This window comes from Hydra viridissima, unplaced genomic scaffold, assembly GCF_058129835.1.
Source record: "Hydra viridissima isolate aposymbiotic clone 2 unplaced genomic scaffold, HvirCarnegie_v1 scaffold_5, whole genome shotgun sequence".
In the NCBI taxonomy this organism is placed as follows: domain Eukaryota; kingdom Metazoa; phylum Cnidaria; class Hydrozoa; order Anthoathecata; family Hydridae; genus Hydra; species Hydra viridissima.
Genome location: NW_028324304.1, coordinates 1,785,769 through 1,803,821, shown reverse-complemented (window position 1 = coordinate 1,803,821; position 18,053 = coordinate 1,785,769). Strand labels below are relative to the sequence as shown.

The window sequence follows — 18,053 nt, the reverse complement described above, 5'->3', positions numbered from 1 at the left end:
CAAAAACAGTAGCTGCAAAATGCTAATTCTAATCGTTAAATTGTTAGAAGTTAGTTAAACTGTTATTCAAACTGAACTCTTTTTAAACTATTCAACGTAAATGATTCCAACATATTTTGTAACATCTTAGGGAACTGTTGATCACTTGAGCTTAGCTTGGACTCAATATCGCATTTCTGATTCTTCTATTGCAAAAAACGCTTTTTTCAGTTTCCGTGATCAGTAAAAACACAAAGAACTGTCGCAGCTGAAAAAGAAATCAGCAATAATCAGTTGTTCTTTACTTTAGTAATAAGCTTTGTAAAATGAACTTAAAGCATCTAGCTTTTAAGAAAGTTTAATCAACAATAAAGGAAGTGTTTTATTTCTTTTAATAGTCCGTTCACATTACAACATGCGTAAAGATACCAAAGTTTTATCGGGAAGCAACATGCGTATGTACGATAGAAATAGTAAAACTTTATTTAATCACTGCAAGTTTTGCGCTCCTCTTTTGTTTTTCTCATTTCATTCACGAGGAGTGAAATTTCTCCCGTTCATACTTCCCGTATTTCTTCCGTACGTTTAAAAATAAAAAGCATTAGAAACTATTATACCCCGTTGTATTTACAGTTTACCTCCTTTCTTTTTACTTCTTAAGTTATATACTTAATGGCAGATTCGCTTCTTTAGTAAGATACTTGATTCATAACATACTACGATAAGCTGAAATAAATTTTTGATCTTGCAGTTTATCACAATGTCACACAACTCCATTACTCAATCATCAACACTTGTGTTAGGGTTTAGTACCTTGTCACCAACCTATTGCTAAACTATTTTGGTGACGTAAACTTTTCGCAGAAACAAAACGCGTTTCCTTAAACGAAGCACTTGTTAGTTCGTTATTACTTTTCAGCGCTCGTGTAGCAAATTACTCGCAAATTAGTGCAGTTGTTACTTCCTCAACTGTTCGTTGAAAAGCGCTTATAAAAACGCGCTTCGCAAACACAAGCAAGTTCAAACGAAAAGCTCAAGCGAATTCAAAAAACCATCAAACATCTCGACAACCATGGCAACCAAGATAGTTTTCATCGCAGCTTGTGTTCTGGCTGTCACAGCAAACGCAGTGCGTGTAGCGCAAGATCAAGACGACGGCTACAAACACCAGAACACCGATTACGAACACGGGAAAACCGACTACGAACACGGGAAAATTGACTACGAACCCAAGAAAACAGACTACCAACCAAAACGCTTTATTTGTCTTGGTAAGAGATTTCTTCAGAATTTGCTTCAGCAAAGCTTAGCTGAGAATGTCACGTGTTTGTTTCCTAAACTAGTTGCGTGTCGACTAGAGCGCAGTAAACTTTTATTTTTGTTTTTGAGCAAAGAAGCTCACCGTTTAATCTTGTCTTTGAACTTTAGGTGTCGACGTTACAAATGACTGCATCTATCGTGCTGACGGCAACTACGCTATTGACAGCGAGCCTCGATCTGGCTACGTGGCATGTGTCAACAAGAGAGCGATATGCATGCCATGTCCGTACGGATTAGTGTTTTGCGCCAAAGCTGGTTACCGTGGTCTCGGACAATGCCTCGGAAAATATGATGAATGCCCACCGCGACCATACTGATTGTAGTTTTGTCTAAAAATGCAATGTTGTCATAATGTTTTGAGCAGTGTTCGTTTGTTTATTAGATTTGCGCAAAAAAGTGCGTAATTACGGAATATTGAAATTACGCAAAAATTTGTCATATTTGCCGTAATATTAATAATATTTACCTAAAAAGAAAAATTTTTTCTTATTTTGGCTTATTTTGTGTGCCAATTTTGTCGGCATTTTTTGTTTTTAGAGTTGGAGAAGTTCGTGTATTACATAACGTTCAATTTTTATTAATTAAAACTAAACTTCATTTGTGATGATGACAAACAAATTTTGGTCGATGACTAATTTACTCATTAGCATTTTTTTAACGAATGGTTAACGTCTTCTCCACTAATATTGGAAATATCATAATGCTTTTCTCAAATAATCTCAACGTTTGAATGGAAGTCAATCACTCTAAAAAACAAGGGGTAGAATACTAAAGTCTCTTGTAATAAACTTTTTCATTCGTTTTTGTTAATGCTAAGGCTTTCAACCTCTTGTTTTGTAAAGTTACGGGCGCTTTTTGTTAGGTCCTATAACTCAATCTTTCGTGAGTTTGCTCTAGTGTAAACTTACCAATTTGACAAATGTTTCCTCTTCAAATTGATGGATTTTTGTATTTTGATTAATGTTAAACAATGTTCTCACCTCGCTTAGTGCTTAATTTTAGTAAAAAAGTTAAGATATTATTTAAATCACTTAATATTCACTGAAGTTTTTAAAAACTCTGTAGCTCTATGTTTTTCGGAGACAAATCTTTTTGTTTAAAAAAATAGACATCTGTGATCTGCAATTATTCCACATTTAAAAGTTTCCATTATTATGCTAAAGTTAGAATATGCAGTAGTTTTTTGACGTGAGAAATTTTGCATAAATTACTCAAAAACTCTGTGTATTTTTGTTAATAAGACTGAAATTAATGGAAATATTTTTGCGTAAGAGAAAGCCTGTTTTTTTGCGTAATTCTTTCACTTTTTAGCTTATATGAATATATATATACATTTATATATATATATATATATATATATATATATATATATATATATATATATATATAATGGAAGTGGTAAGGTGAGGAAGGGGGACAGAGGGGAAGGGACAAGAGAAACTGGACTATTTTGTTCTCTTTTCTTCAAACGTTTACTATAAAGTTGAAAATATTGTATGCAACACCTGTAAGAAACATAATATTTAAATACTTACCATGCCACTTCTAACCACTTCAAGTGTTTACATCGACCGCCAATTATATATAAGGGCTACTTGTTGACGGAGACAGAATATTATAAGGCTACCACCACACAAGCATAATGCGGTATTCTTTACAAAGGTTTTCTTTACAAAGAATGTAACTTTAATGCTAAGCATTGGCATTTTTGCACCGGCGGTAAAAATTTGTAAATTAGCGTAAAATGTATAAAAATACGTAATTTTCGCGGTAATTTTACGTAATAATGCAAATTTCCCGCTTTTATCACTTTTTACCGCTTTTATCACTATTAACCGGTTTTCTTGCGTTTTACCGTAATGTTAGACAAGGTTGTTTTAAATTGTCATTTGTAGTTCTATTATAAATTTTACATTTATAATTTTGAATAAGCAAGCTATTAATAAAAAATTAATCATAATATAACTCATTTGTCTCCATTAAAAGACTAGCAAGTTCAGATACTCTGTACTTCTTTTTCTTATTCTCATTCCTGCTTGCGTTCCTCATGTTAACTATTTTTTCTTTTTTGCTAGTACTAATACTACTTTGTCTTTGTTGAAGTGTTATTGGAATTAACAAAGATGGGTTTCAATTTGGTCTTCACTTTGAGTCCCTTCATACCTTTGTTGTTGAGTAAGAGTCCCTTGACTCTCCTGAGTGTCTAGCTCTAGCTGTTGTTGCTCTTTACAATTTTTCTCCTAATCTTTTAGGTTAGAAGGAACTCTTGTGTAAATTTTATTTACAAAAACTAACATGCTACTGTTTCTTCGTTCTACATTGTCTAAATTCTTTCTATCTACTATTGAAAACATTCTTTCTGATGAAGCAGAAGTCACTTGTATAGACAAGTAACTTCTAGTCAGACCAGTTAGCAAAGGTAAATCATTTACATTTTGTTTCCGCTATATAAGTTTATCCACATCCCATTCAGATACGGCAATTGTCTGAAATTTTTTACATTCAAGCATCAAGGGTGGCTTGATCTTGGATTGATTTGACTGTGATGCCTCAGGGCGCTGCGCTGAAACCTGCCTCCTGTCTTTCAAAAACTCAAGGTCCATTAGATCCATATCTTCATCAAGGTCTGATGCTTCAAGCAAAAGTTGATCAACATCCAAAGACTCGTAGAACTGGATTGTGGTTGGGTGGTCGACAACCTAAACCTTGATGGTAGCTTCTTTCCTTTCCTCACTGTTTGATATATTTTTGAGTGTATATTCTCTACAATTTGGGTGCAGAGGTGAAACCACATCATAGCATTTGACTGCAATGCAATTATTAGGTAGACTTTTCTCATATTCTTTGTTGAACTAGTGCAGGCACTCTGCAACTTGAAAGTCACGCTCTTCAATGTCATTTACGGTTCTTTTTTAAAGTAAGCTGAGATTTAATGTCTTTTTAAACTTTGTGCATGGTCACCTGTTTTTCTGAAGACCAGGAATCAGAGTATAGTTTACATTCAGCTAGAAACGGTAAAATGATGTAATTACTATTGAACTCTAACTCATCTGCAGTCAACCTCTGAAGATCTGGTTTGTCTAGGATTTTAAGTGCAACCTGTAAACCAATCTTCAATCTGAGGATAGACTTAAGCATCATATAGCTGGAATCCCATCTTGTTACCACTGGCTGAATAATCTTGACTGGTTCTTCATTTGCTGCTCCACACGATTACTTGATGCTCTGCCAGTCCAGTGAACTTTGGTGGGTCTTTTGAGCAAGTACTTTACATTTCTTGATTATAGCATTGACTTCTTCTGATTTTCTACAGTCTTTATTAAGCAAGTGTTGAGCAGATAATCGGCACAGGTTAGATGATCACTGATCTTTTTGCTTTCCATGATTATTTTTTTCATATTAGCCGCAGCATCAGTAATAGCCACTTTGTAAAGGTCTTCCCTCTAAAGAGCAGGATTTCGAGGAATCACGTTATCTAATCCTTGTCTAAGACGAACCCCTGTGTGTCTCCCAATGACGTTTTGGAAATCCAAAGACAACTTTTTGAGATTAAAGTGTTTAGTAACATAATGCATTGTAAGGAAAACGAAGAGATCACCGTTTCTTGAAGTCCATCTATCTGTTATGAAGGCTGTCATTTCGCAATGCGGAATGTCTCTCTCAAGTTGCTTTTTTACATCACGTCTTAGATTGTGATAAATATTTGGTAGCTTGTATTTGGATAAGGTGGTTGGACTTGTGGACAAAGATAATACATCATCGTTTCGAAGCCAGCAGTTTCAATAGCGTGAAACGGAAGGTTAGAGAGGACTAGTGTTTTGGTTAGGATGGTATCAAACTCCAACTGTTGTGCACATTGTGGAGGCCACTTAATGGTTTTAGTTAAGTCTTCAATTTTTGTTTCGCGACTTGATGATGCATCTTGGGGGAGTCTATCAACCCCTTTATTTTTATTAACAGGCCCAAATCATCCTTTTGTGGTGCGGGACTTATTAGCCTCTGCTTGAGCATCCCTCTTTTCTTAAGTCTCTTCACTTTCTTTTGATTATCAGCTTTTTGCATCTGGTAAAAAGATAAGCTGGTGGTAGGATCTAAAATTAAATAGTGGGATTATAAATGTTAAAAATGCCGCAAATAACAATTTTTCAATAAAGATAGATAGTTCATAAATCATAAATGTTAGAAGCACAAGACACATTGATTTGTTTTGAGTAATTTTAAAAAATTTTTTTTTTTTTTTTATCAAAAAAAGGGTTTTTGGGGATTTTACCGCATTTACCCAAAATTACTGAGATTTAAAATATAGTAACTTATAGTAAAAGAGTAAAACACTTTAAGTGAGTTTTAACTGGTGTTGTTATCGAATTCGACTAAATCGACTAGTCGAAAGTCGAAACTGTCGACTTTGAAAAATCGAATAATTGATTTAATCGACTTTATATTTCTTACTAATCGACTAAAAGTCGATTTAGTCGGGAAATCATCCTAACATCTTTATTTCTATTTTTTCACTTGATTTAATTTTATCAATCTTTAATATTGTTATGATGTTAATTAGTAAAGAGATATCTTTATAAGTAGCTTATCTTGTAAAGATAAATTATTTGTAAAGATTGAGCCATGCGTTAGAACATCATTCAAAGCGGTTTTTTTAAATTCAACCAAAATATCTGAACATTGAACCTAATTTGCTGTGTCACATAAGTTTAACTCTTAGTTTACTGTTTGTAGCACCGCTTCATTAATGGTTATTTTTTCATATTATAGCAACTAGTTGATGCTTTTTAAAACAAAATATTAGGTAATGTATTATGTTACTCAGTTAAGGATGCGAAATAGTTTTATAAATCTGGCTCCACAAAAAACCTTTAGCCGCCCATCTGCCCCCACCTATCTACGCCACTGTTTTTATAAGTTAAATTTTTTGTTAATTTTTTGCTTTTATTATTATGAAAAATGATATAAAATGCCCATCCGTGTCTTTTTTTTTTTCTTTTCTTTGTGATTGCAATTTCCGTTTTATTTTGTTTGTTTATTCAAATAAATAAGCTGTCAAGCAACATTAAAGTATATGGTAATAATCAAATTTTATATTCAAATATTTCGACTTAATTGATTTTAAGTCAATTTTAAAAATGTATTAGTCGATTTTAGTCGACTTTGAAAAATACATTAATAGATTTAGTCGACAGTGGAATAATTTCAAAGTCGTAGCAACACAAGTTTTAACTCCACAGGTGCTGCCTTGAGACATCTTAAGGTGGTAGTATACCATTAAAAAAAATCTTGTTATTCAACTTTTTTTTCAATCTTTAACAGTGCATAACATATATAATATGATTAAAATAAAATGAAAAATTTTAAAATTTAAAAAAATTAATTATGCGCATAATTATTGATAGACAAAAGCCTAAAAATGAATAACTGGCAACAGGGTTTTTTCAGCAACCGTAAATAAATTTGAACTGAAATTTTGGCTTGTGATCCTTTACTTATGCAATTACAACATACACTAAAAGTTTTTGATTTTGAGCAAAAAAAGTCAAAATATATGCATTTTACTCATATTTGGAAGTTTTGGTGATATTTGAGAACACAAAATAACTCACAAAAGTGGAACACAATTAGCTGTAAACATAATTCTAGTAGAGGTTGCAAATACAGGCGTTAGAAGCAAGTATGCCAAATTTCAATTCAAATCGGTTATCGGTTAGAAAAATATCTCCGTCGCCAGGCTATAAAAGATGACTTTGAGAAAAACTCAATTTAAAATTAAAAACAAAAAAAAAATTGTTCAAAACTCCCCACTTCCATAAACTGCACCTTCTAATGTTTCGCTTTGATCACAAAAACTTTTTTGTACAGCTCTTAGTTTCTTGCATCCTTATTTCACTATACTTGTACATTGTTTTTCTACTTTAGAAATGCGCTTTGAGTCATTTATAAGACAAAAGTTATGTAGATTGCAACCTACTATTATTTTAAGCTTATCAATTAACATAACTTACATGTTTTTGTTTCTATTTGAAAGTCAATACATTTACCACTTTAAACTGAAATTGCAGAAATAACTCCATTATTTGAAGTAAAACCATGCTTTTGCCATAAACCATCAAAGCTACACATAATGTCTTTTGATGTTTCACCTGCAGGCATTAATTCATTAGCAGCATTTTTCATATTCTGGTCAACTAAACTCTAATAAACATCTAACAGTTTGTATAAAGTTTTATTGTAGCTTTTTTTGTTCATAGGTGGCTTCATATTCATTAATAAACAAAATTTTTGTAATGATGATAACCCTCTACCCATTTCACGAAAAGCCACAATGACACGTGTGTTAACATCAAATGGTTTTTGTCCACTACACTACGCTTTTACTCGGATCTCATTGTTCTCGTTATTGGCTCTTTATTGGCTGTTATTGTTCTCGTTACTAGGCTCTTATTGTTCGATTAAATTTATTTGAGCTACCTTGAGACATCTTAATGACTTTTTGCAGTTATTGCACTCAGCAAAACCAAATTTTCCGCTAGAGCTAGAAATCTTATCCTCTTCTCTGTCAAACTTGGTAAAATAATTCCAGAAAGACAGTCTCTTGAAGATGATTTGGTTTGGTAGTGGTATGAAGTTATGTAAAAAATGCTGGGTTAACTTACCTTCTTTATCTAAGCCCTTTTTAAACTTTTATACCACTTTTTTATGCAACCAGTTACACATTAACTTTTATTGTGCCCCAGTCTCTAAAAATAACGTTGAATAGGGAAAAATAATGAAAATAAATGAATACTTTTTTTTTAATTAAATATCTTTTACTTAAAATGCAAGCATAAAATGTCTAATGAACTTGGAAGTTTTTTAAACATCGCATGCTATTTTTTTTATTTTCAGAATGTAAACTCAGAAATAAAAAACTATATCTAAAAAATATGTAAAAATACAGTGTACATTAACGTATATATTTAAAAAAGTATATATTAACTCCTTTGCACTCGAATGGCGACAATATGTCGACACGGTAAATTCTTAAACACATCTATTTGTTTTATTGAAATTTGCATGTAGCTTTTGCCACATTTTTAAAAATATTATTTTCTGAAATCAGTTATTTTAGTGCACGTTCGCAAAAAAAAGTGCGCTCGAGTTACTTAGGTCATACAAAAAAGTCTCCAGTGCAAAGGTTCAAACAAATTTCGGTTGTGACAACGCAATTCCTTCAGAGGGGAGACCGTTGAGTAATCTGATATGAATTATAACCGCTCTAATTAATCAAAATTCAAAATTTTTTTTATTTCATTTAAGTTTTTTGAGCTAAACGCTGCTGAATTTAATTTAGAGCTTTAGTTTTGTTGTAGAGGTTTTTTATCAAAATACCTTTGATTTTAGCTGCCATAGTTATATTCTACCTGGTGTTGATGTTTAAATGTAACTGATGTTTTTTACTACTTAAAAAACTAGGTAACTTCCTAAAACTAGGTAACTTCCTAAAAAATTTGCAGGAAGCCAGAAATTTGTTTTTAAACTGTCATGTACCATACGCTGATCTGTTTTGTTCTTAATCAAGGCTTAAGTGCGAAATATAAAAAAACAAATGACTATCCAAATTTGCTTCATCAGCTATCCAATCATCTCATTGGTTTGAGATTCTTTTTCTATTTGTTATGATATAAAAACAATTTTTTTTACTGTTATGATATAAAAACAACCATTACTTTAGCAAAAACATTTGTATTTTCATCATTCCATATTAAGTTAGATCTTTTAAAACAATTTATAAGTTTCCCAACTAAACTGAGAAATTGTTTTGACTTTATTTATGAAGCTTTTCTGGGGCTCAGCAATGTAAATTGAAAATCTAATACTTTTAATCAAGTTATAGAAGAAAGTTATAGATTATGGATTTGATTTTTTTTTTAACTAAGCTCAAAGAAATTTAGTTGTACCACTGTCTTGTATCCAATAAAAATGTAACAATAAAAGAACTATGGCTAATTATTCTTATATCAAGCAAATGTTCTAATAGCTAGTAGTCAAATGTAATGAAAAAAAAAAAAAAAAAAAAGTTATATGACTTTGCATTGACCAGTTCCAATGATCACTGCTTTACTTAAATATGTTATGGACCAAAACTTTTATCATTCTCATACATTTATGTTACATTTGTAATGAATTTAAGCATCTCTTTCTTTAGTATTTAAATGCACATCCTCTTTAAGTAAACAAAGATATATAAATGGGAGAGGCAAAAATGAGATCAAAAACTTTTTTTTCAAAAAAATTGATGAGATACTTTCTCAAATTAATATTTTTGTTAAAGAAGATATCTAAAATGCCAAAGTTTAAAGTAAAAACATCAATACTTAGTGGTTGGTCATAACATCTGAAGTAATTATCAGTTTCCATTTCACCTAAGAGGTACAACAAGCATATTGTTACTTTTTTTTTAAAGGTGATGTTCCCCAGGCCTAATATACCAATTTATTATTATGTTTCTCATAATTTGCAATAAAAATATTCAATTTGTTTTGTGAAAGCACTCCAGAAACTTTCTTTCACTGGCCAGTCCTCAACATTTTTATTGAGAAATGATGATGAAATTCCTAGTATGTTTAGAAAATGACATTGCGTTTGAATTTACAAAATATTCAGAGGGTTTGTATCATTTTTCAATTCATCTTATAGCCACCATGATTAAAGAAAGACAAGGCAATTAGTTTTTCTGATTGTTACAAGCAATGGTTTTTAAACTTACTGTAAAAGCCAATATTTGATTTAAGTTTTTACAGACAACCAATTAATTTCTTAATGCTTTCTCTTCTCATGCAAATATCTTAAACTCTTACTTAAACATGTTTTGATTAAATTTATTATGCGACCCAAGATTGCACCATGATAAGCTTCTGGTTTATTGAATTTTACCCCAGCTGGTGGAGTAGTTACTACCAAAATTATTGTAGGTTGCAATAATTTACAGTAATCAATCCAAGGTTAGCGTTTAATCATCTGTTTTGCAGCTATGGCTGTCATTGCATCTTTTTCTTGTTGAGGGTAATCTTTTACCTGGTCAAATACTTTCTTAAACTGAGATCATTTAAATAATGGAATACTAGGACCTAATGATGCACGTAGTGATGGTGAAAGAACTGCTTTCAGCATGATTTCAGTTTTGTTATGTCTGCAGGGAAGCCATTACAATTCTTTTTCCAATTTTAGTTCAATTAAAACACAGGCTCCTTTTTATGGCCAGTGTATATATCTGGTTATTTTTTATGTTTTATACTTTTTATCTCAGGTTTTATATATATTTTTTAGGTTTTATTTCTTATTTTTTATTGTCCTTCAGTGATAATTACACTACTGGTTGGTAAGAATTTATTGGCTCTTGTTATCTTTTTAACAAAGAGACATGAGGATATGTTATGGCTGATGCATGAATTTTTTGCCAAAAGTTTGGTGGTGATTTAGTTATTATAACAAGTGAAGAAGAAAATAGTTTTATTTTGCAGCAAATAACTTCTACCAAAAGAGAGATCTCTTGGATTGTTATGCATAGATTTTCTATTTTTATATATTTTTGTATGTGTATTTGATGATTTCAATGAGTATAGTGTTAAAAAATAAAAGCATTATTAAATGCTTCAATCCACAAATATTTACTTTACAATAAACATTTACAGATCAGAAACAGCTGTTATCCAATCAATTTTAGCTTTTTGGATATACATTAGATGAAGTTTTTAAAAGATTTTAGGTTTTCTGGTTACCAGTCTTGTCTCTACTATTTTAGCATTAGTTTAAGATATTTTGTTGTATTAATATCCTCATTAAAATGGTTTAGCACAAAAGAATGTTTTTAATTTAATTTTTGTTTAATATGTTACATTTATAATGCTTAAGAAATTTATTAATGTTATGCTTGACAAATATCATGAATATTACCATGAATTGATAAGCAAATGAAACTTTGATAAAATGAAACTAATGATGCTGTTTCTTGAAGTAACTTCCAAGAAAATCACCAAGATAAACAACAAAGCAGTTTGTAAAAATTTTGGAGTGAAAACTAATGTGTTAGCTATTGACTTCCAGGTAATTTTATGTTTTGAAAATGATAGAATGTTATTTTTTTGAATATGTAATTGAAAATTTCTTTTTTTTTTTTTTTTTGTAATGTAATTGTCATCATTTTTTAAAGTTGTAAAGTTTTAATGTTTCTCAAGTTTATATTTATGAGTTTTTCAATGTTACATTTAGTTTTGTTGTTATTATTGTTAAAGATGGGGCCATTAATAATTCAATTTGTATCTCTAAAGCACTTTATTTAAGTTTTAATGTAATATTGCTGATTTTAGAAAATTTTTGATGCAGAATCTTTGCAATTAATCCATAAAGTATGATTTATAAAGCATTGTGCATGCTTTTAAGACAAGGAAACATGCTGTTTTAGCTTGATTTAATAGTTACACAATTCTTAATTGCTGTTATACCTAAACATAATATTTCTAAACATTGACAAAAAAAACTAGCATTAAGAACTACCAAGCAGTCTCATGTGTTGATGTGTTTCTCATCAAGTTACACAACCAAACATGATTGTGTAACTTGATAAGAAACACAATAACTTTGTTCCTGATCTCACCTAATTGGGGATTTTTGGCACTTGTACCTGCATAGAACATGCATCTGTTTTGGTAAAAAAGAAAGCAAATTATGACCTTTTTAACAAGATTTTTGTAATAATGCATAAGTTGTTAGCTTTTCTTTCTGAGTTTGCTATTTTCTCAATAAAAAATTTCTCACTTCAGTTTCAACTATTCTAAATCATCATCATAATAACAAATTAGTCTCAGTTAAATAAATTTAGTCTATGAGGCACCTACTGTTGTTAGTTTTGTGTTTTAGATTTAAAAAAAAATACTTTTAAACATGAAATCAAAATAAAATGTTTTCTCTTTTGTACATTGAAGTCCAAAATTTTTGTGATGTTTTTTTCAAAGAATTATTTTTAAAGATTTAGAGAAATAAAATTGTTTTAACTGGCTAAAATTGGCTACCAAGTTCATTCTTCAAACCTCATTCTTCCAATATTTTGTATGCAATAGATATGGCCTCTAAAAATGAAATTAAGAAGGTATCACTTTCAGAGCACAAATTATAGTCAGTACAAAGGAATGACAAAAAGTATTATTTAATTAAACAAAGCCAAAATAAACAACAAACAACTTGAAGCTCTTGAGAAGTGGAGATGCTACTTAACAGAATGCCATGTTACTCATGTAAAAAGTAAATAAGCTGTTTTATAAATATTCAATCAAAGCAGACAAGTAAAAAGTAAGGGTAACAAAGTTATGTTTTAATGTACTTAGTTGCTTTAACTACAACATGCAATACTCTCCTAATGAAGAATTTAATGAGTAAGCGAAGCACAAATTCAATATATTTTCAAAGAATTGAAAACAAAGTAAATTAGTAATGCCTCTTAATTTTTGCAATTTAGGTATTACTAGAATGAACCACTTGGTTCACGATAGAAACTTAGCTTACTCTACAGGAGAAATCAAAAGTTCAGTAAATCAATGTGCCACCAGCCGCAAACAAAATCCCTCAAATTTAAAGTTCTTTACAATTATTGACCAATACTTATGAATTTCATTTGCCTTTTAAAACCCTGATCTTTTTTCTTCTTCAGCAATAAAAATATTCTTCATATTTATTACATTAACATCCTTCATACCTAATGTTGTTTGAAAAATCACAAACCGTAAATTTTTGTAATATTTACAGAGGGGAGAAATTTTCTTTTATTTTTGTTATGGTTACGATTGATGAGATTATAATAAAATTTGCTTAACTCGTTGCTCAAAAGTTTTTTGACAACTTCACATTAGACTTTAGCAGGATATCCAAGGGGTAGTAGGATACGTGAAATAAAAAGCTGATGTTTTTATATTTTCATGATATATCGTTGCTCAAAAGTTTTTTGACAACTTCACATTAGACTTTAGCAGGATATCCAAGGGGTAGTAGGATACGTGAAATAAAAAGCTGATGTTTTTATATTTTCATGATATATGATAGAGATTTTGCTTTTATTCTATCATAAATGCACATTATTGTGAGATGAAGGCTAAAGTTATTATTTTTAGACCTAATGCTATGTGCTTTATCATGTTATCCCTAAAAAAAAATGACTTAAAAAAATATTACTTTGAGATGCCTTTCCCATTTTTAAGAGCCTGTGTGTTGTGGTAGCTTTATTTCTCAATTGTAACTTGACTTGCACTTTTAGTTTAAAAGGTATTCTAGATTCACTTTGTTTTAAAATAAAATGTCATGCATATTTGATTGGTTAGGCTTGTAGGGACAAAATCTTTTTTGATTGCTAGATTTAAATGATTGTTTGTCTCAATTCAATAACATATTAAACTGATTTTTTTCTTGCTTCACCTGAAATCTGTATCATAATAAAAGTAATGTGTAAATTAATGGTACTTAGTGAAACTGGTCTAAAATTCTCTGAAATTATCAAATTTTGGGAATCACTGTTCACTTTTTTATTGATTTGCTTCTTAATTGGATTATATGCATCTTTTATGCTAATGAATAATGGTCATGTAATCAGCACATAATCAGTAGAAATAAAATAATTTTAAATAATGATATTATCAAATTGACAGTTAAAGGTGAAACATTTAAAAGGTAATTGATGTTACAGTAATGGTAATAATGGTAATTAATAGGGAAAAATTGTTAGACATTAATTCACAACTTTTTAAAAAATGCTTACAAAAACATTTTTTTTCCCATAAATATTTCATTTAAAATAGTTACAATGGTTTTCCATGTTGGAAGAATCTTAAAAGTTGAAAACAACAAAGCAACTAGTACATACGCATTTTACATTGAAAAAAAAAAGATCTTAAACTTTGTAAAAACTGGCTTTTGAAAAAAAAACTTGCTAAAAATGATACTCTTCAGATAAGAATAATTTACATGGTTGTTGTAGAAGTATCAGTTTTACCTTTTCAAAATACATGAAGCATATTGTCAAACAATGGGATGTATACTGGTTGCATTTCCCATGTTATCAATTTGTTTCCATTTAGTTAAATAGTTTTCTATTAATTTACACTTAATGTCTAGTTCTCCTTAGAAACACAATCAGCATTTATTTTCTTCAAACTTGACTTTCCTATGTAAGTATTTTTAAAATTAAAATTAAAGTATAAAGTTAAATGTAATATACTAAAAGGTGATTACTGCTAATTGATCATTTTTTATCATTTAATTGATTCTTAGACAGTTTACATGGGATAATTTTTGAAATTTGTGCTTAGAAAAGTGTTTCATTTGCTGATATCTGATGCTTGAACTTTTCTCTATCAAGCCGCTTACAAAGTGTAAATAATATATTTTTAAGTTTTTTTTTAAAAAATTATTCTTTAGGTTCGAATGACATAATAGAGGAAGGCAAGTTTGAATGGATTGATAGCTCCCAACTGAATTTTACTTTTTGGGATAACAGTGAGCCAAATAATTTACTTGAAGGAGACTGTGCTGCAATATATTTTGGTGGGAAATGGAATGATTTTAATTGCAATTGTGAAGCTTCTCATATTTGCAAAATCAAATTAGGTATAAGTTTATTATCCTGATAGATTCATATTATTTCTATAACAGTTTTAACAAAATTGAAATACTTAAATTTTGTTTCTAGCAATTGCCAATTTATTCAAAAGTCAAATTTTTTAATTATTTTTTCTGGGAAAATTATCTTCCATCCTTTTTATGGGTCTTAAATTCTATGTAAAATTGATGTAGTAAAATTTATACAAAAAGGGATTATCAAAATAAAAGTTAATATTACTTTAAAGCTGAAGCCTGTTTATTAACCAGGTGATAAATGAATGTAATTTTGCTATAAAGAAAAGGCCATGATTGGTAAATATTAAAACTATTTTTGTTATTAAAGTTATTATTGTTATTAGTACATATTAAATAAATGTGAAATTTTTATGTAAACAAAGATTTTTAGCTTGTTAAACCAATAGTTATAATTTTTATCAGATTGTACGCTTCTGCTATTTTTATTAAACTTCATTAACTTTCTTATGTTTTTTTTCATAAAAGATAGTACAGTTTGAATGAAGGTGTAGATTCTATTTGCATCTTTTATTGCTAGTTCCATTGTCAGCTGATGATTTGTCTTCAATCCTTAAGTTCTTACTGCAGGATTGCTGTCAAGAAAAAGATGTACACTGCAGGCCAAAAGTTTCCGGACACTTGATATTTTTATATAAAAAGCTAAAATCTATCCTGTATAATTAAATTAATCAATAATATTAATTTATAATACTTAAACTTACTAATTTTAAGTGTTTATGTAAGTTTGAGGTCAATAATTGGGTATTACTGACCTTGAACTTATATAAATAAGTTTGTTTTTTAATTGTTTTTTTTAACTTAATATATACCGTTATAATATAATGATAGCTGGTTTAAAATGGTTAAGAATATTTAGTTTTGTTTAGTTTTCATTTGGTATTTATGATGGTTGCATTAAAAAATCTTCAAAAAAAATTTCAAATTTTATAATTTGACTATTTAATTAAAAATATGAGTAAAAACCCTTCGTTAACGGTTGCAAAACGTTCTGAAATAGTTACATTACATAAAGAAAGTTATTCAGTTCGTAAAATTTGCAAAAAATTACAAGTTGCTAGAAGTACTGTACAAGGTACCATCAAACGATGGAAAGAAACAGGCATTTTTGAAGACAAAATAAGATCTGGCAGACCATGGAAGGCAACAACAGCAGAAGATAATAGTATAATATTGATGATTAAAGGAAATCAAAGACTTACAGCCCCAGAAATAACTTCAGCCTCTAATAGGAGTCATTCAAAATTTATTCCATTAACCACTACAAAACAACGTCTTAGACAAGCAGGACTTTCTGGACGTATAGCGGTCAGGAAACCGTTGCTGCAGATTGGAAATAAAAAGAAAAGGTTACAATGGGCTATAGACCACAAAAATTGGACAGAAGAAGACTGGGGAAAAGTACTATGGACCAAGGAGTCCAAATTTGAACTGTTTGGGTAAAGATGTAGAATTTACATCAGAAGAACAATAAAAGAAAAAATGATCCTAGATTGTTTAGTGCCGACAATCAAGCATGGTGGTAGGTCAGTTATGGTATGGGGATGTTTTTCTTCAGCTGGTGTCAGTGACCTAGTTAAAATTGAGGGTATTATGAAAAAAGAACAATATAAAACAATTCTAAAAAAAAGAAATGGTTATTAGCACTTGCATTTTTTTTTTTTTGAATTTAAATTTACTCATGCTAATATGAATTAAATGATACTAATTTTTCAGTTAAAATTTAAGTCATCTAAGTTTTGCACTATTTTTTTTTCCAGCAAAAAAATGTTCGGCTGACTGTCACTTTATGAGAATTTTGTTCTAACAAATATTTCATATAATGGATACATTTTCAAAGAGAAAAAAAAGATTAATTTTAGCTTACAATCCCTAAATTTAAGTGAAAAAGAATTGCTAAAAAACCATATTCTACAATTTTTCAGGGTTGATTTTAATGTCTTAAAAGCGATTCCATTTATTCCAAACAAGACAATTAGAATAAGAGGGTTTCAAGGTTTAAAACCCCCTTATTCTAATTGTCTTGTTTGGAATAAATGGAATCGCTCTTAAGACATTAAATTCAGCAGTTTTTTGTTTTAGTTGCACTGTCAATGGTTATCCGTTTTACTTTGGTTTGCTCTTACCGGCAGCCTGTATCATGCTAATAAACTTAGCTGTTCTTTCCTTTGTGATGATAATAGTATTAAGACCTGCTTGTAAATGCTAAAAAAGAAGGAATGCTGTCTAATATACAAAAGTCTGTCCGCAACCCGTTCATATTTTCCTGCGCAATCCATAACTTGAATGTTGATTTTGAATTTTAGTTTTCTGTTTAAAATTTCAAGTTTCTAAGCCTTGGAAAGAATAAAGACAACTTGCATTAAGGTAAGGGATCTGCAAATCAGTTGCTCTGTTCTTTACCGTGTAAATATAAGACTAGTAACTGTAAAGTTTGACTTTTTAGGAAAAGCGACAATAGTGTTTCAATGGTTTTTCTGCGTGTTTAACAGCTTGCAAGGGCTGTTTTTGTTTGTGTGTCTAATTGTTCTTAATCCGTTAGCTCGGGGTGAGTTGTACTCATGCATACCTGAGTTCTTAAAACCAAATTCAATTCAGTCGGTTACATCGAAAAAGAAAGAAAATGATGCGATTAATGGTGAGTAGTTTTGTTAAAACTTTATACAATAATTAAGTCATGCGTGCCTTTTTTTCCTTCCTTTCTTTCTTTCTTTCTTTCGTTCTTTCTTTTCAATTTATTTTTTATTTTTTTGTAATCAGTTTATATAAATTTAATATTATATAATCAATTAATTATATTTTTAATTAACATTTTATAGAAACAACATTTACTCACTATCAAGAACACCATGACGTAAGAGTTTTTGTAAACTTGATAAAAATAAAACGAAAAAGCTTGAAACTTGGTGGTCAAAATAGGAAAACCCGTGTTATGCCGTAATACCGAAAGATTTTTGTACAAAATTGGACTTTTTAATATTAGTTGGAGTTTATATTTTTAACTATTATAAATAGTATGGCAAATAATAGTTTGTAGAGCAGTCGTTGATCATGTTTTTTTACCCAGCTCGTAATAACAGTCTTGAAAAATA

General features: G+C 29.9%; 2 protein-coding genes across 3 annotated transcripts; both read left to right on the top strand.

Annotated features, from left to right (window-relative positions):
• Positions 1-1,051: 1,051 nt before the first annotated feature.
• LOC149887914 (periculin-1-like) lies at positions 1,052-1,616 on the top strand. Its single transcript, XM_090089216.1, has 2 exons — positions 1,052-1,250; positions 1,408-1,616. The coding sequence occupies exons 1-2, from the start codon at positions 1,052-1,054 to the stop codon at positions 1,614-1,616; spliced, it is 408 nt and encodes a 135-aa protein (XP_089945342.1).
• Positions 1,617-8,310: 6,694 nt separating this feature from the next.
• LOC149887913 (uncharacterized) lies at positions 8,311-18,053 on the top strand. Of its 2 annotated transcripts, XM_090088600.1 has the most exons (4): positions 8,311-8,724; positions 14,746-14,934; positions 17,408-17,599; positions 17,781-18,053. In XM_090088600.1, the coding sequence occupies exons 1-4, from the start codon at positions 8,715-8,717 to the stop codon at positions 17,900-17,902; spliced, it is 513 nt and encodes a 170-aa protein (XP_089944726.1). In that variant the 5' UTR covers positions 8,311-8,714; the 3' UTR covers positions 17,903-18,053. The 2 variants fall into 2 exon arrangements, 1 of the variants encoding a protein (XP_089944726.1); XR_016452882.1 differs by lacking the exons at positions 8,311-8,724; positions 17,408-17,599; positions 17,781-18,053 and adding an exon at positions 8,745-11,388 and having other exon boundaries at positions 14,746-14,883.